Consider the following 20,916-nt stretch of genomic DNA (forward strand, 5'->3'; position numbering starts at 1 on the left):
TGGTGTAAATGTACCCTTTTGTGTGAAAACAAGGAGTGCCAGTGTAAGTAAATAAATTCAAACTGTTTTCCATCCCACTCTGTCCCACGCTTTGTTAATCAGCAGACTCATTAAAATGGGCAAGAAGGCTTGTCTGGTGGCATAGCATGGTCCATCTTATCTAGAGGTCCTGTCTGGTTTTACTATTGCAAGTTGTTCTCAAATTATCTTTGAATTTGTAATCTCTATGTCATTTGGGACTGTAATATCAGAAATATCTTCTGTTTCCATGCAACAGTGTGAGAAGGATTTTTATAACTTCATTGGGTATTCTGGAACACTTGAAATATTTGGGTCCCAGAATGGCCAGCGCTGTTTAATTATAGAGCTGTGTGATAGTAATGCAATTACTGCTTACCATCTTCACAAACTATGATCTGCTGATTTGTCTGAGGTTTGTCAGACACTCTGACAGACACTCAGACAGGCCTGCCACTGTTGTGGTCCCCCAGCAGAGAATTCTTTCCCCTCAGATCACTGCATGCAAGAGAATATATTGGACAAACCTGGAGGGGTGGCTTGCCTAGATTCAGCTCAAATACTAAATCTTGCTGGCAAGATCTGTTTGGGAGGCTCTTGACTGCTGTTCCCACCTCTTGCTTCCTTTGTGGGGGCTTGTGTTTCAGCCCCACCGAGTGCCAGATAAATTATTTGTGGTGCTAACTGAAGGGCAGAGGGAGGGGAGAGGTCAGAAACAAACATTGTTTTTTTAAAAAAATCATTCTTTAAATCAATTACTCTGTGCTTACTGAGCACATTAAAACTTGAGTTAAAATCCATAGTGCCTTGCTCTGCCATTTTAAGCATTTGTTGGTAGTTGTTATCAATTCCTTTGCACGCAGCCCCTACTGCAGAAGCAGAGTTTTCTCTGGAGCTGACATTAGCACTGTTTCACTGGGCTGGCAAAATGCAGTGAGCTAGTGCGTTCCCTGGGAGACTGGCTGTTTTCCATTTATTTCACTGTTCTGGAAACAGGCCTAGCTGTAATGGTCTAACATATCTTAAAACAGGGAAATTACTAATTCAAGTCAGTGAGCATATTTTCATTTTAAAAGAGTAACAAATTAAATAAACTCCCTGCATTTTGCATTTGAGACCTCAGTGTTTCATCTGCTGTAATCTAATTCACCCATTCATTTCCTGCACATTCATTTTATCCCATTATTTGAGATTTCCTTTGCTTTTAATCCTGTGTTTTGAAGAGACGGAGTTACAGCAGAGAATAGATGAGAGAGAAATGGTAAATAAAAGAACAAATATGCCATAATATGGCTTGATGTTCTCCTAATCAATATGCTTATCATAGCTGAATCTTTAAAGTTAGGCATGCAACTTTTGTGTCTCAGGCTGATTAAAACTTTGAAGATAACTGAAATGGAACCATGTGTACACTCCATCAGGTAACTGTTGCTATTTGTTTTTAAAATAGCAGTGATAGATGAGGATTTAAAAAATCTTCTGAGGTGACCACGGGGACCTAAAGATCTCTCAGAGTGCTTTTAACCAACCATGCTCAAGTAATCAGATGTTATTTAACACTGAAATATTTACTCATCTGGCTGGGGACAAGTTGTACCATGATTAAAAGGCCTGGTAATCCAGATCAACAGGTGTGCATATGTTAGATGAACCATAACTGGGAATGCATCTTGTTCACCTTCCTAACTCTGCATCACCTGTCTTAATTGGCTCCTGTTTGTCATGTCATGGGTAATTGTGTCATTTAGTCATTGCCTCCTTTGAGAGCTTCACATCCATAGAACTGTTGGCAACTTCTCTGTATCTTGTAAAACTTGACCAGTTTTTGCCATGTGGCACCCTCAGGTCTGCGCAGTTCTGCCCTGAGCCCTTCCTGGGGGAAGGTGAGATGAAATCCGAGCATCAGACTAGAGGGAACAGGAGGAGCGGGGACTGAGCTGAAAGATGGGGTCTGATGAATACTTGCTGATGTCTGTGCATGGTATTGCGCCTGTCTCAGTGAGAGCATTTCTCTTGCGCTTATGTGTGTACAGATGAGGGCCAGAGAGGGAGTTAATGAAAAACATGTGCTGCGCTGGATCTTCCCACTCTCTCATGATTGCAGTAACTCTGGGGCATATGCTTGCAGATATGCATCAGGATTGGCAACTGGAAACTGTTGACTGATATCCTTCAGGCACCGAAGTTTCCTTCATCTAACACTGTAACCAGCATGTCTGCTTTAGTACTGCAGTGCTCCTTCACCGCTCATATTTTAAAAATTTTGATGAAAAGCTCTTTTTTTTTTTTGGCATGAATTCCAGAAGGACCTTTGGAAAGACAGTCAAACCAATTAAAACACAATTAAAACAACAGTGTGTTTAAAAAAAAAAAAATGGGTTTGGCAGTCTGTTTTTAGGCATTAAGGGGAGGAACCGCACTATGAGAAGGAGTGGAGTCAGTATCTGCAATGATCCTGTTCTTATGGTCACTCTATGTGATGGCCTTTGTAGGGACAATTCCAGTGACAGCGTGATGTTAGTTCATGTCAATAACCCTGCTGTGAGCCAGCTCTGCTCATTTATCACCACTCATGTGCTTTTTTCTCCTCTCCACCTCTTGCTGTTGTATTTAATATTGGAAATGCTTCAGGTAAGACATTATTGTATCATTTCTGCCACTGGCTGGTGCTGGAGGCTGTACCGAAAGCACGGGTACCTATTCTGTAGCTATCACATTGGTATGGCATTGCTATGACCTGTGATGTAGGGCTCAGAATGAGTATGACACCTTTCCCACCATGCTGGGTTGGAGAAGTGTCCTTCATCTGTCATTTTTTTCTCTGTGCGACCACAAGAAAAAGGGTGAAGGATGAACAGACAAGGGCCCCTTGGCCAAAAGAGTTTCTTCACACCCAAGTAGTGACAAAACAGTGTCTTGCTGTTACTTACTGCTTGTGCTGTGCGAAGATAGGTCTAAGCAACTACGATAGCCTGTCATCTGGTATGTTTTTATCATTGCATTAAAAAAAATCAAAAAAAGCCAAACCCCACATTCTTGTTTTCCTACTTTCCACAATTCTGCAAGTAGGCTTTTTGTGTTTGTTTCTCTGTCCTTTAACAGGGCCTTTCAATAGTTTTATACAAGCACGAGCATTCAGAACTCTTTTCCAGTGAATATACCCAATTGTTGTGTTAATGTTCTTTAACCTGCAGGCTATGGTGAGCTGACTGCAGGACATGAGCAGCTACTCAATGTTAAGAAATGGGTCTGAAGATATTAATCACTTCTTTCTTGGCATATACTAGACACAGTGCAGGATATGTTTGCATTAGCAGTTGCCATATTGCATTAGTATCTGTGGTAATTAGATTTTCAGTAATAAGAACAGAGCAAATGTATTATATAGTTATACAATTAAACATATTGTCAGACAGTGAAAGGATGTGGTGAGGGAGAAAAAAGGTAATAGAGAGTTTGCCTTGGAAGGAGTAAATACGGAGAGGTCACGTTGGAGATGGCAGGAAGCTTAAACAGAGTTTAAGGCAACTGATTGAGGAAATGCATGATTTCCACAGATTTTTTTCTGGGTAAGCAGAGAAGGTTGCTTTGCCGTGTTATAAGAGAGGGAATGGTGGGAGAGAGTGGTAATGAAGCACCATGAGCTGGGTTAGGGCAGAGACATTTCTGGTATCTGGTATTGGAGCAGGTGGAGGTGCTGAGCTGCAGAAGGCAAGGGAAATTCCAGAAAGTGCGTTTAGCCTCAAGAAAGAATGACAGAGAAATGACTCTAAGTAGACAAGGTCTGGTCCTGATTTAGCACAGTTTTGGTGAAGCTGTGTTTGCCAAAGACTGATTTAAAAAAAAAAAAAAATAATCCACTGTTAAAATGTTCGGAGTCATTATGACTTCATATCTAAAAGCTTGCAGTTGTCAGCATTTTTTTCTCTTGTTCTCAGTTCTTTCTTTCCTTCCCCTCACAACAGCTACGAAAAGCTCCTTGAAGTTAATGCAAAGACTACAGCTGATTTTTTGTGGACTACGGATGAGCCTCTTCTTATGTCATGGCTGACTGCTGATTTCTGAGCTGTTCTGGTTCCAGGCAGCATCTATAATTGCATGTTGTTTTTTTGAAAAATAATAATTTTAATTACTTTTCAGATACCAAAATAATCTATAGTGGTTTCTTTCTTTTAATTGGAGAACTTTTGCACACTGTAATGTGCTTGAGTAGGCCTATTCCATCATGTTATCTGTTCTATTTTGAAGACGCTTGAAGAGCCATTACTCAGTTACTGGGCCATTTTCCTTGATCTCTAGCTGTAGAGATTTGTTTTTTTAATAATACTTGTCTTTTTTTTCATAGCTGATGTGACTGATTCAGATTGGATTATTTCATTTGACCCAAACTGGAGCTGTGGTTCGAAGAGCCAACCAATCTGTGGGCAGCCTTTTTTTTCTTTAATAGCAGACTAATTGGCAGACCAATTAATCTGCTCATCTGTGGAGAGAAAATTTATAGCGATAAGTAGTTCTATTTCCAGAAGTCATTCTCTAAAGTAACATTACAGTGGCCTTGTTTACTTCATGCCCTGCAACACGATCCAGTGCTTCAACAGTAGCACAGGTCAATTAGTGGACAAATTAAGCAATTATTAGCCACTAACAAGGGTGACTGGCATCATTACCCTTCCTGTTTACCAGCAAACTGTTATTTTAATACAAAGATCAACAAATAAATTAGGGCATCTGTTGTATTGCCATGTCTGCCTTGAAGTAAATTATATTAAATGGGCTTTGGTTGCTGCCAAATTCTTAACCCCGGCCTAATGAGATACACTGATATGTCTCTTGCTGATTATAGAAGCTGTAAAATTTAGTTTGTATTGATTTATTAACAAGAGGACCAAGTTCTCTGGGATGGTATTTTTTAATAGTCTGATATCTGTCTTTTTTACTTTAAATGTTATCGATCCGGAGACCATCAGGTTCCTGTGAAAGACAAAAGTATATGCTAATTGTATTGATTATTTGGATGCTTACAATATTTTTATGGTGAAGTTCATATACATAGATGTACATCTTTACCTGATGCTTCTTTTGTGCTCTTTGGAACTGCCTTTGTTTCCATGTTAGGCTTCTGTGAGTCAATTTTTTTTATATCTTGCTTTTTCTATCATGGGGTAAGACTTGCCAGATTTAAATAATAGTCTTCTAAATAAGAAAATAAAGTCAGTCTCTTTCAAATGGGTACTGTGAATGCAGTACCTCCTAACAGACTGAGGGCATGTTGGGAGATACTGGGTCTCTTTTGCCACCCAACTGCTGAGAGTCCAAGGTCAGTTCTCTTCCCTTTTGTCTGGTGTGCCTGGTGCAACTGTGTATTGTGAAGAGCGAACACTCAATCTGTATTGGCTGTTTCTTTTACTTGGAGAACTTTTGCACATGTTTATACAGAGCCTTTCATGTTACAGCATGTTCTTGGTTAGGGAATAATATTTCCCTGTGCAAGGCTGAAAACTGCAGCTTTTAGTTACCGAGATGCCTTTGCCAAGCTCTGAGTGTGGCTACAGCAGTGACTGAAGGAAAGTGAGTAGCATCCAGACAAGCCTGGTTAAAGCCAGAGCAAAACTCCATGACATTGGGCTCTCATGTTGCCTCCTGAATGAAGAGCAATCATATTGTTCCCGAGGCTTTTGTGGTCCCCCTGTTCTGTGTGAAGAGCTGTTGCATGTACCCACTTGGTGCACCACCACATCTCCTGGTATCCATATGCCATCAAAGTCTATGGTGAAGTGACGATCATATTTTTTCAAATTAAATGAGCCACCAGTGCAACATTTATACAACTTCTATTGTGGCTTCTGTGATAGCTCACGTGTGACCTGGGAAGAGCATGTTCTGGACATACTGATTTCTGGGAAATGAACTCTTCCATGTCGTTTAGAAAACATGAACTGCTGTAGGGTTTTGAATCTAGTTGCAAGCTCTTTAAAGCTAAAACCAGCATAGTGTCTCCAGAAGCCATGACCTAAGCTCGGGGTTGTATTCCTTTAAGTAGTTTTGAGCCCTCCAGGTGTGCTTACTGTGGATTACGTTTTAGACGCTGCCAGAGAACAGTCAGAGCAGCAGTTTAACATAGCTAAGCCTTTCATGTTTGCATACAGGCAACCTGGTTATTTGGGGTCCAGCTGTGTCCCTGTCATTTCTTCTTGTTCTTGCTGTTGTGTAATGAACAAAAGAGACAACACCAGCCAAAAAGCAGAATGATGTTCAGTTTCCTTCGTTGGGAGGAGGTAACTGCAGCATTTCCTGAGCAATATAATTATGTATATGCTAATTTACCTCAGAAATTCAGGTTTAGTCTCTTTTCAAGTGGAAGACCTGGTTACAGAAAGGGACTTTCTCCTCTTCAGGATTAATCACTAATAGATGGAAAAATTGCTGATGTTTAGAGTCAGTTATACGTCAATCATCTTAGACATTTCACAAACCTCTTTTTTCCCCTTATGCCTCACTAAATTAGAATTCATTCCAACAACAGCACAGGTTCAGATTTGTTAATATTTGAAACACAAAGTGGGCCTTAGGAAATAGGCCATGAAGGAGCAGTCCAGAATGTGAGATTTTGATCCAGTTTTTATTGTATGTTTTAGCCAAGATACAAGCAAGTGTGTTTAACCTGGCGTGTACCTGGGTTTTAGTTTGTATGTTTGTAGAAGTATTGATTGCATCAAAAAAATCAGGTCTATAGTCAACTTTCTGAAGTCAGCTAGTCAGCCATGCCATCTCTTCTGTGCTGAATTACTGCTTGTTATATCTACTCCCTAGGGCTTTGCCCTGTCCAGCACTAAATGTTTCTGATGACGGGGTTCCACTCTTCCCCTGGAGAGACAATTCCACAGTCTAATAGAGATTGCCATTAGTGAAATTTTACTGATGATCAGCCTTAATTTCCCTCTGCTTAATTTTATCCAGTTACTAGAGCATAGTGATTGATTTATTCTGGGGAAATTCAGTAAATGGTTCCTGCTTCACAGGATGGACCTCACAATAAATAGCAAATTGTCATGACCTATCTGTGGGTGTCCTGAGATTACACAGGAACTCAATTTATCCAGACATTCATTCCCTGGAAGCTATTTCTGTCAGTACCAACTCAGTGGGAGAATAAGCAATGAATCCAACAGCCTGCCTCCTGCCCCAGCCTGGGAGCATGGGGATGTTCAGTTGCTCCTGAGCACTAGGCCCAGAGGCAGGAGCTCCCGCGGGGTCTGGTGCTGACTGTGCCCTGCGGAAGGTCTTTTAGGATCTGTTTCCCCAGTCACTTGCCTTGGTTCCAGGTTAAGGGAGCTGCCCTGATGAAGCGGAGTTACTCCTGTGTTTAATGGGTGTAAAGCAAGTGAAGAATCTGACCTTATCAATGCCAGTCTAACAATCCCCCAGTTTCCCCTGTGCCTGGTATAGAGTTTATGTAACCCTCCCAGAAATAGTGGGACATTTTATACCTCTTTACACATTCAGATGACCTGATCCCTGTGTTCATATATCAAGGGTAGGTTTAGATGCATGCTCAAAAAAAAATTTGAGGTGCATCAGTTCAACAAATTGCCACTAATGAACTGACTGTGAGCCCACAGATGTGCTGGCTATGTGAGGTGCTACATTTAAAGTAGTAATTTTTACATCACCATTTCACCACTTACAAGGACAAAAGTTTTGTTATTGTGGCTCAGCTGGTGAGCAGTAACTTGTCCCTCTGTGGAAGCTTGGCTGTGTCTGATAATGTGGCTGTACTGTACTTGTGTTATAAGGAGGGACTAAAGTTATTTATCCTTAAGGTTTTTATTTATGGAGTATTTTAGAATGTGAAAAGGGCTACATTATTCTAAGTGGTTAGTTCTGTTGGAAGAAGGAGCATTGCCAGGAACAAAGAGGAATGATCATTTTAATCGTTTGTGTGAATTTTCAGATAGATACCCGGAAACTGTTGATGCTGTAAACCTCCCTCTTCAAACTCATATTTTCTTTTTCACAGGTATAATTGATTTCCTTGTGAGCCAGCATCCTATTGCAAAAGTACTGAGAGACCACCTGGTATTCAAGATTGCACCTATGCTCAATCCTGATGGGGTATACCTAGGAAATTACAGGTATGGTGTAGAGTATCAATCTGCATGTTGTTATATCTACCTTATGTACCCTGTCCCGTTTTGTCACTGTATGGCTAGTTTCATTTAATTTCTCTTAAACTGGAGGTTTTCATGTGATTGTAACCTTTCTGAAGTTCTTGTCGAAGAAGGGGACTCAATGGCAAATTTACTTGCTTCAGGAGGTAGGGGGAAACTCTCCAAGACAGCAGGATATTTGCTCTGCAACCCACCTGTAGATATGGAGCTAAAGTCAGCTTAGAGTTAGACCTTAGCTGTGTTTTATGAATGCATTCATTATGCTGCTCATCAGCCTCTATGTAAATGTGTCAGTCAATCACAGTTTCCTTCAACTACCCAGATCATCTATTATAAAGTCACAGATTTCAAACTATTATTGTACTGTAATAGATAGTGATACATGGAAGGGAATAATCATCCACCCTATGCTAATTTTGCTTCCTTTTGAGTATTTGAATTACTGCTTTACCTCCTCCGCTGTTCAGAATGTATTCAGATAATCTTTTGTTTTCCCTAAAATTGTTTGCTCTTAATGTGTTTATTTACAAAATAGATGTGCTGCTGGAGGTGATAATGAAAAGCAGTTGATTAGTTGATGATTTGTTTGTGGGGGCAATTACATCTACCACATATTTCTCAGGGGCTTCTTCAGAGAACTCTAATATACTGTATGTGGTTTTGCTTACAGTGCAAGACTAAACACAGTACACTGTAGCCAGGCTACTTTGAGCTTTGATCTAATTAGGTATTGCATTGCTAAGCAGAATAAAAGTGGATTATTGTGTGGAAGGGGAGACCACTGAGGAAGAAGTTAGAAGATGCAGTTTGGTGTAGCTGGCTCTGTTCTTTGTTTTGATATGTGCTTCTTAGCCCTCCTGTGTTTTGCTTCTTACTCAACTGAAGTAGTAGAGAATTACCTGGGTAATTTCACATTGTTTATGTACATGTTTTATATGTGAAACTTCCAAGGATACATGGTCTCCCTCCAGCTACACTGATACTCCCTCAACTCAAGTAATCCAATAGCAGAGCAATATCGCTGTAGTGGCATCTCGAATTTATCATAAATTCTATGTCAGCTTACAGGAATAAAGCCCTTAAATAGATGTACCATCTCACGCTACGTTACTGTGGTGCAGATGCCTTGCACTGAGGAAACTCCAGTTGCAATTAAGTAGCTTTCTTTTCATACCATAAATTCTCCTGCCCTGTAGGTTTTTCTCCTCTATTGTTATTTATACCTTTTCAGAGGCATGTAGCTTTAGACACGTATATGGCTCATAACCTGAAAAGCCATCTGGGAACCCAAGTATTATAAAAAGGCATGTGAATTCATTTGGAATTGCTGATGATATGCTATTGTTTCAGCCTTTCATGAGATGCAGAAATTTCAACCCTCCTGAACTAAAAGGACTTTTAATGAGGTAGTTGGAAAAGCATTTGATTTTCTTGCAATTCTTCACTTTGTTTACAAAAAGCCTAATGTAACTAATAACTTAAAAACAGGATAATAAGCAAAATGCTACCTATTATCTTGAGAAGAATATTAAAAAGCCTAGTAATGTGCCGGCATTGTAGTTAACTAGTGCTGAGTGAATAATTTACAGGAAACGCTTTATTTCCTGCTCATACAAAATCCACAAGCACATCACAATTTACTTGCCTGAATTTGCTGGATGATTTTAAAAAAAAAAAAATCTCTAAGGATCAATTGCTAGTATTTCAAATTTTAGCTCCGTGGCTTCTATGTGATTGGCTAGATAAGACTGTTTCATCTCTTTTGGTCTTTTTTTGGATTAGCACATAAATAGGACTTTCAGATTTCCTCAGTGCAGCACGGTATAACACAGGTGTATCAGCTGGGGACAATCCTCCTTGTTTTGCAAGCAAGGTTTGTGGTGCCATAGGCAGCGAGAGCAGCTTTAGTCATTTGAACTTCTACTTCCTGTTATCTCCCTCTTTCTCAAAGCAGCAGCTACTGACTGTTTCTTTGGTTCATTGAAGGTGCACATTCAGAGCTATGCAAGCTAAGATAATGAAATGGGTAATTAAACCTCATGCTTGAGTTTGTAAATTGATCTCCCGCCAGTGTGAGAGAGTTTCTTTTACCCCACCAGCACACAGCTTTGTACAGTTGGCAAAGTGTACTGTTGGATGCACTTGGCTGTCCTCTGAAATCCCAAGCGTAGTGAGCACCATTAAAAGCCTGAGTGTGTCAGCAGTTCTTGTAGAAGGGATGGGATGTGCTAGTTCTTGTGTTCTCTGGACGGAAACTAATCACTCATTTACACAGGACAGTATGGTAACAGTTGGCTGGTGGGATTTTCTTCTTTGTGCCTTTTGGAGAGGGAGGACTCTTGTGGATGGCGCGGGTCCTGTGCTCTTCTCTGAAATCTGTTTTCCTTTGAGTGCTTGTGAACTGAGGTCTAGGAGTTTAAGCTAAAAATGCAACAATAATACCAATAATTGTCTATTATCTATAAATTGCGGCTTGTTCTCAAGAGAACAGACCAAATGGGTTGTGATTATACAGAGACTTTCTTGTGGTGAGATGTTCATAACCAGCAACAAGGGAGTTTAATATCACAGCTATAAAGCACAAGTGCTCAAGGCACAGGAAGATCTGTGAGGAAGGCTCTTTATATGTTGCACATACATTGAGGTGGGTCTAAAAGAAATGGTCATGGAAATGAATGTCAATTTTCTGTATAACAGGATGTATGGAAACAGGGTGCTAAACTTTACTGATGTATTCAAGTATATGCAAGTGTTTGAGAAGTGTGTTTGTGGACACATACAGTTGGGAATGAAAAGACAGCATGCCTTATGAGGCTAAAAGGCTGGTTAAGTCTCCTCTCTAATTTAGAATGATTGGGAAGTCTACACAATTTGGGGAAAAAAAATAGAAGTTGTGATTTGGTTGTAATTTTAGAGCATAAATCTTCTAATAGAAAATGAACTAGTATGGATCTCTTTATATCTATTGCTTATATAAGTGAACCAAGAGAGCTGGTGAAATTACCTCTACTAGACTTCATTTGCAGTGAAATTTCTGACTGTTTAGAAATCAGAACATTTAATTTTTGCTTTCATCCATCTTTTTTCTCTAAAACGAGTGAAGAAATGGAAATTCATGGGGAAACTACGCCACAATAGATCAGAGCTGGCTGGAGTTGTCTGAAATGTTAGACGCAGAGAAGCAGAGCCCTCAGAGTGAAAATTCACCTGCAAGCCAAAGTGCTGAATGCCTAATTGGGATTGCTTCTGCTTGCAGCACTAGCTGTTGTTTGCTGGTTTGCTAGTACCATACCCTTCTGTGAATATAACTACTGCACTACACTCTTTCTTCAGTGAAAAAAGCTCCACAGTCCTTTTCTTGCCACACTCTACCCAGCTCTTTCTAGCATACAGAAAAATGATTGGGACCTGCTGTTTATTATGTCCAAGGATGTAGGGTCTCTCCCCAAAGAGGAAGACAGGCTTGATCTCTTACTTGAAGTTCTTTAAAGCCTGGTATTGCTGTACTTCTAAGTGTAACTGGCTTTACAGACAACGGGTAAAAAAAAGTTATGCTACATGGGCTAGTTAATTAAATTGCATAGGAGTAAGCCGTAGGTTGTCCTAGCTGAAACAGTGGCTCTTCAGCATGATTGGCCCTCTGTTCTGGCTCATAATTTGTCCTCAGCTCTCATCCAAATTGAAAGACTCTTTTTGATGGGGATGGGGCATGACTTGAATTTTTTTTTTTTCTTCACAAAAGAACATGGCAAAAAATAAGTATATTTGTGAATTTCTCCATTCCTCTCTGATGGATTAAACTGTGAAACAGTTTTAGGAAGTAAAGGAAAACTACTGCCACAAAGAGAGATTTCTTGACTTTTCTCTCAGCTTGTGCTATAGCATTATCATCTTCTGAATCTATTACCGTCCCCAGGGAGGTGGGGTTAGGCTAAGAAAAAAACATGTTCTTGATTTAAAAGTCGTGCATCCCCAGGCTTGGCCTGAACTTTCCTTTATCAAGAGCTTGTTCTTAAGCTGGCATTCTGCAGCTGAATGCTGAAATGTGTCCCTGCAGGCGAGATGACTGTACCACACAGTCTTAGATTAGTTCCAATTTGTCAGCCTCACCTTCCGGAGATGAAACCCCATACTGGCACCGAAAGGGATGTGTTTCTTAGTCTGGGCAGCTCTCCACCGAGGCATCACAGAAATGCCATGATGAGGCACTTGAAATATCCTGACTTCTCTAAAGGCTTTGTTGCATGACCCACGAAGGCCCAACCTTGGCATTTGTGTTGCCTTTGATTGGTAAGCTGTGACGGTGTCACCCTTCTGTAAATTAAAGCCACTAATTAGCTGAAATGTTCTGGTCCGTCATCACTAGAATATCTTTCTAGCTTGATTGTAGGGTCTTCAAGAGTTTGTGTAGATGGGAGAAAGAGGGCACACACCAATTCTAATCCTTCTTTCAGTGGGAAGTACGACGTTTTAGAAGTCAACACAATCTTTACTTGTTTGCTTGTGTGAGGGGTTAGCAAAACAATTTGCTGGATGGAAAGGAGGCCAGTCCTACCAAAGCTGGAAAGCCAAATTCACTGTAAATGATGGCAGAGTCCATATGGCACTGAGAGCTGTTTGGGGATGAAATGTTTTGGACAAGTGGTATATTTTTTGCCCCAAAAATATAGTTTCATGTGTACTTCAAACTGATTGTGGAAGTGAGCTGAATTTTGCAATTTTTTTCCACGTGAAGAAAAAAAAAGGGAGGGGGAAAGGCTAGAGAAACACTTTAAATGATTAATTTCAGCATTTTATATGGACAGTTGTTGTTTGCTACTGGCACGATCTGTTTAAGAACTGGCCTCTTTTTCTTAAGGTCAGTTTTAAAGAGTCTGAAACATAAAGAGAAAATTTGCCTTCAGATCAAATGAAACAGTTCAAACTGGTCCTAAATAAGTTTCTGTGGACTTTATTTCTGTAACTAGCAGTCCAAATTCAACATTCCTGTTCACATGTAAGAGATGAAGGGTCATTCGACAGTAAAAGTATAAGTGAATTTTATCCAAAATGTCTTAACTTTAAATTAGAACTGTATGTTGTGACATCATGGTGGCTGATTTTGGTCTTTGGTTATAACATTTTGGGGGTATATACTTATACCCACATACATACTTACCTGTATGTTCACAGTGGCTGCATACACTATGTCGTTCTTACTGTCACTTGTCTAATTGGGAAACGTGGTTACTCATGTGCATCCTGTCATTTGCATAAAATCTCTCGATTATTTTTTTCACCTATTTTTCTGGTGGGAAGGTTTTTCTTAGCTTCATTTCATGCATGTGAAACGCATGCATTGCCTTGAATTGAAAAACAGAGTATCCATCTCAGATGACAAGATGAAGCTCTCGATGGAGTTTATTTTTCCTAATTAGGTGTTCGTCATTGTGTATTCTATATAACAACGTATAAGTAAACAATCATGGACCTTTTGAATAAATTTATTGGTTTTATTTATGTTACTGGGCATAAAAAATCTATAATTACCAGGTACAGCCGCAATATAACTGGTATTTAATGACAATTACTTTTTGTTACCATAGAAATGAGTCCAAAGTAGTTACCTATAATTTCTCATTCCCAAACCTCACACATGTTGTATTGCAGTATTACCATAGTAATTGCCTATTAGTCATCATAAAATAAGCAGTTACCCAGAAGATATCAGGATAGTGTGAAATTTCTCATCTCCTTCAAAACTTGCAGCACATGCCGCTTCTCGTCTTCCTTCAGTGGGATTTTGTTGCAGTGACAGAAATATTGGATGTACATTAACCCAAGGGATGAAAGGATGCGATTGAGAGAGAATTATACTTTTCCTGACTTGGTGCTTTTTTTAGAGTATGTTTCATCCCCTGAAAATAGAGCACTATTTCTTATTGAAAAACAGGGAATTTTCAGTCCCATGAAATGGAGATTTGTTCCTTGCCATTAATTTCCTATGGTGTTTTTTCAATTCCGTTGTGACAAAAATCAGAGGCTATATGTCTTGAAGATTCTGTGAGAACAGCCATGCTGTCAGACCTCACAAGCCTAGTGTCCACCAACGCTGCAGCGGATGGTGCCAAGGGAAAGGTAAGAGCAAAAGATGCTCAGTGTGCTTTCCCACAGGTACTTTCTCAGTTTTCCATGATTCTCCTTTCAGACGTTTCCTGAGCTGACGGGATTTCTGCCTAGTTAAAGTGCAGTGGGTTCATCTTCCTCGTACTTCTCTGGTTTGTCCTCAGCCAGTAAATGCTAGCACTTTGTCTCCTCTGGTCCAAGGCCATTCAGCTCCTGCCCTGGTGCAGTAAAGGCTGCATTCTTCAGGCTGCTGTGAGCCTCATGGACTTCTCAGTGGCCCTTCTTGCACCTTGTTTGTCTTCTTAATTTAGATTCAAGGCAATGAGGCTCTTCCTGCCCCCACCTAGATCACATTTAATGTCAGCCATTCCCTTTTATTACTTTCTTCCACGTGGATGTGGGAGGGGATAAGGCATGGCAGAAGGCTTTTTGTCCCCCAGCTCCTGCTGAGCATTGAGGATGGTTCACAAATTTTCTGTGCCACTCTTTCTCCTGTGTGCACTTACATGTTTTGCAGAGCTTATGCAACGTGCTGGGCTGGGGTCCTGGAAAGCAAAGTCTGGGGTGGATCCTTAGCTGTGATACAAGTGTGCAGTGGTCAGCAGCAATAGGAAAGAGTAGGGAGTCAAGCAAGCAGCAAAGGTTTTATCTGGCTTGTACTTCCATCTGGCTTACAGCATTGCTGTTTCTTTCCTGCTTGGAAGTTTTCTTTCCATTGTGTTTTTTATTGCTCGTAGTACTGTGATCATGGAACAGTTACGGTGCTTCCTGTTTTGCTCACTATTAGTTAAAAAAGCTTCCTTGGGTTTTAAAAAATAAAATAAATAAATAAGAAATTTGTCATCCTTTATCTTAAAACAAATACCAGGCTTGCAAAAGCATTCCTATCTACTGCCATTGAAAATGCTCTTTATATTGATGTGGTAACTGCTCATTTAAACCATATTACAGCTCCTGAGTATTTTTCAGTTGCTATTGATGTGACAAATTCTCTTGCACAGAGGACTGCACCAATCAATAGAGTCAGTATATGTGCTTTAACAACAAAGCCACATGCCTTGGGGTTCCAGTTGAATCTGAACCTTTTAGTAGCATTAAATAAAGCTATATTTATTTTGCTTTTGGTACAAGGAAAAAAAAAATCTAAACCCAACCTAATTTAATACAACTTGTTGCAAGAGCTTGAAGGCAGTATTATGGGACCATTTTCACATGTGATGAATACGTAACTAGTGTTGGAGCTGCTATTTTGTTGTTGTAAGTGAACCCTTCTCTTTTAGTTAGATTGATCTGGGACTAGACAGTAGCCTTTTATTTTTAGATGAGCGGGGAGAGAAGTCATAACGAGAAATATTGAAATCATAGCTTTTTTATATCTGCCATTATTCCACTGAGAATGAGACATGGTGTTCTTAAAGAGACAGGGCTATTTATTTTCCATTTAAATAGGACCATTTGCGATTATTACCTTTGAGCTGTTATGCAGAGAATAAGCACCCAACTTGTGAATCCCAGCCAAGTGAATCGAAGTTTTGTACCTAAGTAACGCTTGTGTGTGTTGCTGTAGGGCCCTATTCTTGACCTTCACTGACTTAATTTTTGCATATTTTTCTCTTCTAGGATGTATTTGTAATTAACAGGGATCGATTTAGTTCAAATGTGTGTTTCTTCTCCCACCCTCCAGAATAGCAGATCTTAAATCTGAATAATCTTATTTAGATTTTTGCTTTACTTTCAGTTAAGTAAATATATTGGGCTTCCTTCTTTTTTCCTCTCACCTAGCTTGTATCTCTGGTGATTTGAGCTCTTGCTCATAGTTTTTAAAAAAAAAAAAAAAAAGGCAAAATCTCCAATGTGTTTTGTTTTGTTTTTTAATTTTTCAGATGACTTGCAGTTAACTTCAGCTTATTTGCTATAGGTCTTTGCTTTGGTTTCCCCATCTGCAGTTGAGGAATATCTGAGATTATATCTCATAACCAAGATTAGCTGTGCAGCTATATTTATTAGTTTGTGTGAAAAAACATGGTGTGTTCCTTTGCTTTGAGGCACTATGTAGGTACCAAGCAATATTGGTTAGAAAAATGTGATCTTTAAATATACCCATGCAATGAGAGCAGTGCTTTATTGTTAGTTTTGCAAGTGAGAGAAGGGAGAAACATGTTGAGTTGGTCTCTGCCTAACGTTATAATGAGCTGAGCTCTACCTCTTCAACAGCAGTTGCCAGGCCACAATCCATGGCATTTAAGAGCTGATAGAGAAGACTGGAGGGCTGCTCCGAAAAGGCTATTTGCCAGACTCAGAAAGCTATTGCTGTGACACAACCCAGGAAGTATGCGGTGTGTTTGCAAGTGCCATCTGCTGGTATGGTTTTCTGAGCTATTTTCAAAGACAGGTGCAAGACATGCCTGTAACTTTTTTTATTATTATTATTGGCAGTCTGCAGGCAGCTGCCTATACATGGCATGGCATTAGCTTCTAACAGGCGTTGCACCTAGCTGCAGTTGCAGCAGAGACCCTCCAGCAGTTGCCAGCAGGACTCTGACTCACAGCAACAGCAGTGGACAGGATAGATGTCCGGGGGGTGCTTATTCCAGCAGGAGAGGTTGTGTAGTGTGGAAAGTGCTCGCATAACTGCTAGCAGTGGGGACAGTCCAGCTTCTAATTCCCAAGGCTTAGTCTCCTCCCTTCTCTCCATTGAAATTAATGATAACACTGCTTTGCTGAAGATCCAGTTCAGGGAAGTGCTCAGCAGTGTCTTCTGCAGGGACAAGCTGTGACTCAGGAATGTGTGTGATTTTTCTGTGGGCTATCTTCCCCTTACCTCGCCCTTTTAGTTTTCCCTCCTTAACACAAATTACTGGCCCAAATAAAAGGTATTGTTCCGTGCAGAAATCAAGAGCAGCCAAAGCTTGGCATGAATGCTGTTGCCTTTGTCTGCATCGTATGGGTCCTGCCAGCAGCATCACTGAGTTGTTGTGGATTCATCTGGAGCAGATCCCAGAACCTGGAGTGTTGATGAGGCTGAGCTCAGCTCCAGCCCTGCCGTACGCTCCCATCCTGGGATGTAAGGGCTGCGTGAAGCCTTGCCAACACCCAGGCTGTACATGGGGATTCAAGCTGTCCTTGTGCCATCAGGGTTGTTGAGCGAAGTTGTGCCTTAACTGGAATCCTCCATCCTTCCCTCACTTTGTGAGACACTTTGGAAGAGATTTCTGTCCTGGCTTCTGTCTAGTATGAAGCAACTCGACTGTGCTCTTCTGACTCTTGAGGAGATCCTAGATGCTTCTGTTGGTCCAGAAACACAACCAGGCTGCTTTGTATTTTAGCTTTACTGGGGTATATTTGAGTGCCTGTTCACGCCAACAGGGTTTGTCTTTGCAACAATTAAGTGGAAAAATGTAAACTATAAATCAAGGGAAGAAATATTTTATTTTACTGTAGAAATGACCAATTTGAGGTCAAATTTTGCATTGATGAAATCACTTGCTAGTCCTTTTAGGAGAACAGATTAAAGAGGGAGAATGAGAAAGGTATTTTGTCTTCTATCCATGAGCACAGAAATGTCCAGCATGTGCTTAGTCTGTATCCCCATTTTGGATTGTTTCACCCCAAGTAGTACCTTAGAATCTTTTTCATCATGGCTAACATTTCAACTCCCCTCCATTTCCGCCTTATTTAAGCAATGACTGCTTACCTACATACACAGATCTTCCTTGCCACCTGTCAGGGAAGGCAGCTAAGAGAAAAGCTTTCTGGACAGAGATCCTGGGGTTTTCTGAAGTTGCACCCATTTACAGATAACCAGCAGCCAGTGATCACTCCTGTTGCCTGTGCAAGAGTGCTCTTGCTTCTGGTCCATTTGCATGACGTTATGCAAGCAGAAGGTTCAGTACTCGCCTTCAGTTTATGGTGGAAGGATTTATTACATATCAATGTAGACATCCTGTACTCCTGTTCCAAATCAGGCTGTGTGGGTGGGGAGAGGGAAACCCCATCCAAGTTATTAGGAAAACAAAGGCAGCCTAAGGGAATGTTTGTATAGGTTGTTTTTTGTTGTTTTCTTTTCCTCCATGACAGCTGTTCTTTCTTTTTTTTTCTTTTTTTTTTCTTTTTATTTTTTCTTTTTAAATTGCAGCACTTAAAATGATGGCAGCTTGCTGTGTAATTTATAATATTAGTCCTAAGGGCAGTGTCATGTAACAGGAAAACAATCCTGAGACAAATCTAAATAATAAACACCCATTATCTAAAACAATATTGTATTAATAACATTTGTATTAACATACATATTGTATTAACAGCATTAAATAATCTGATGATGTGCATCACTTCCGATGTGTGTAAAGGCAGGTGCCTGCCTGAAGTTCCCACTCACATGTCTCGGTCAGCATGTTGGCTGTTGGACCCCCTAATCTTTGTGACACAGAAGAACCTTGTTTTCACCCTTCCCAGGTGATGCACCCTCTGTTCTGTCTGCAGATGATACCATTTTGATCGGGTTAATTCTCATAGGTGAATTCTCTCCAAAGAAACATGGCTAAGTGTTGAGTCTTAGGAGTTCACAAGCCCTTGAAAAATAGTCTTGGTGCTTATCTAAAAATTTAGGTTGCATCTGTAAAAGAAACTTTTTATTTAGCTACTAGTACACAAGTCTTTTCTGCTGAAGTAGAGAGAGATTGGAGACCGCTGTTTCACAACTATTTTAAGCTAAGGAAAGTGTGTGCTGGCACCCAAAGGGGCAGTTCAGTTCTCTTTTCCCTCCTGGCCATGCATCCCTGTTACCTCCTTTGTGCCAGGACTGGTGCTTGTGTGGCAGTGCTACGAGCCAGAAAAGGACTGATCCTGCAGAAAACCAGCCTGACAAAGCAGTTCTCAGCTGGCTCCCTGTGCAGGCAGGAAAATGGGACAATGACAGGAGGGAGAAATGAGCAGGGATAGAGCCATTTTTAGTGGCATATTGGGTGTAATGGGCTTAAAGCAATTTTGAAGCTGGAGCCTGAGATCTAGGTGGTAGTAGCGCAGCTAGTGAGGCCCTGGAGATGGAGGACAGGGGTGACTGCTGATTTCCTGGGTGGTTTTTGGAGTGTTCAAGAGCAATCTTGCGTTTATGATCTGTTTCTTAGGGCTATTGTTTACTAGTAGGTGCAAATGGTTATTTTTACTGCTTGGTAACAAGCTGGGTGGCTGAACGTGCCTATATGGCTCTGGAGAACTGGGGCTTTATGGTGTCAGGGGCTGGAGACGAGCTGTTTCCATGCAACTGTTATGTCCTGTGACATGTGGTGAAAAACCGCCCATGAAATCCATTTCTCTCCCCACCCCCTTTAAATACAGCAGCCAACGTGAGTGTGCTGACACGGCAGAGGGAGCAATTAATCTCATAGCAGATTACCTCTTCCCTGCAGCCCCTGGCGCCAGGCAGAGGGGGGATGTCAGGATAGCCCGGGAGGAGGCAGATGTGACAGCTGATTGACAGCTGATGGCTTTGCCTGGTTGGTGCCTGGGAGCTGGAGGAAGAATGCTCTGCTGACATGGAGGGGTTGGGGTCAGGAAAGGGATGGATGTGACATTTCTGGGCGCAGCTGGAACCATAAAAGCAGTAGCCATCTCTGCCAGTGTGAGTGGGACAGGTATTCTGCCTCTTCTCACCCTTCCAGGCTGGAAAGGATGTGTATTAATAGAAGGATTCGCAACTTAACGTGCAGCTACTTGGTGTTAACCCAGGTCCCCAGGGAAGAGAAGAGCTTATTTCAGGTTGCGCAGATCATAAACCTGCTGTCTTGTGTGGCGCGTGTGCTCTGAATACTAATGCTCTCCTTTCTTTTTCTTTACTGACACAGCCATTGAGCTGATGAATTGTATAGATTATACAATGATAATGGATGGGGAAGGGGAATTTCATCTGTCTCTTTAACCAAAGTACGAACAGTAAATCCTGCCTGTTTGCAGAGAACAGCTGGATTTCTAATAACACTGGAATGCTGTTGGGGGGGGGGGGGGGGGGGCTTAGCTGCCCCCTCCCTTTCATCACTGCCATTCAGACATCCAAGTGCTTGCAAAAGGACGGAGCTTCCCAGCTCTGTTGGTTCTAGGAAAAGCCTGAACTTCTCCGTGGTGTCTCTGTGCGATGCCCATGGGAAGAAAGGGAGACAGAGGCCTTGCATTTGATTCTCCAAGTAACAGCTGGGTGAGGGAATGGGTTTTCCATGTAAACATGACTGGTCGCTAGTTGTGGAGTGGGCTGAGCTGTGACCTGACTTTGTAAGGCAGTGAGTAAGCTACATTAAGGAATGGTTTATGACAACGTTGTGTTCATCTTTGGGAATCTCAAGAACTTCAAGAAGGATGTCACAAAATTGTGCAAAGCCTCTCAGGCTGGCTATATTTTATATTATTAATAATAAATTTTGTATATTGATTTGAATTGCATCAGGCTAGCAAGGCAGCCTGAACGTTCAGATGACTGATAATGCATTGACGCTGTGGTGTTGACCAAAAGCCACAATCCTGTTCTGCTGGCTGCTGTACAAGCGCATCATAAGTGATCCTCACTTTCACAAAGTGCTTTCAGAACTAAAGTGTGGCACAGCAGGTGGACAAGGCAATCAAGCAAGCTGTTAGAGCA

General features: G+C 41.0%; 1 protein-coding gene across 3 annotated transcripts in view; it reads left to right on the top strand.

Moving 5' to 3' along the window:
- The window catches only part of LOC308199414 (BEN domain-containing protein 5), a 923,492-nt gene that overhangs the window by 719,772 nt on the left and 182,804 nt on the right, over positions 1 to 20,916 (top strand). For all 3 annotated transcript variants that reach the window (XM_080603543.1, XM_080603541.1, XM_080603542.1), the window contains one exon: positions 8,036 to 8,150. In XM_080603543.1, coding sequence (XP_080459669.1) covers positions 8,036 to 8,150 — 115 coding nt within the window. The remainder of the gene's footprint in view (positions 1 to 8,035; positions 8,151 to 20,916) is intronic.

The sequence above is a fragment of the Anser brachyrhynchus genome (genome assembly GCF_964034855.1).
Source record: "Anser brachyrhynchus genome assembly, chromosome: 8".
NCBI lineage: Eukaryota > Metazoa > Chordata > Aves > Anseriformes > Anatidae > Anser > Anser brachyrhynchus.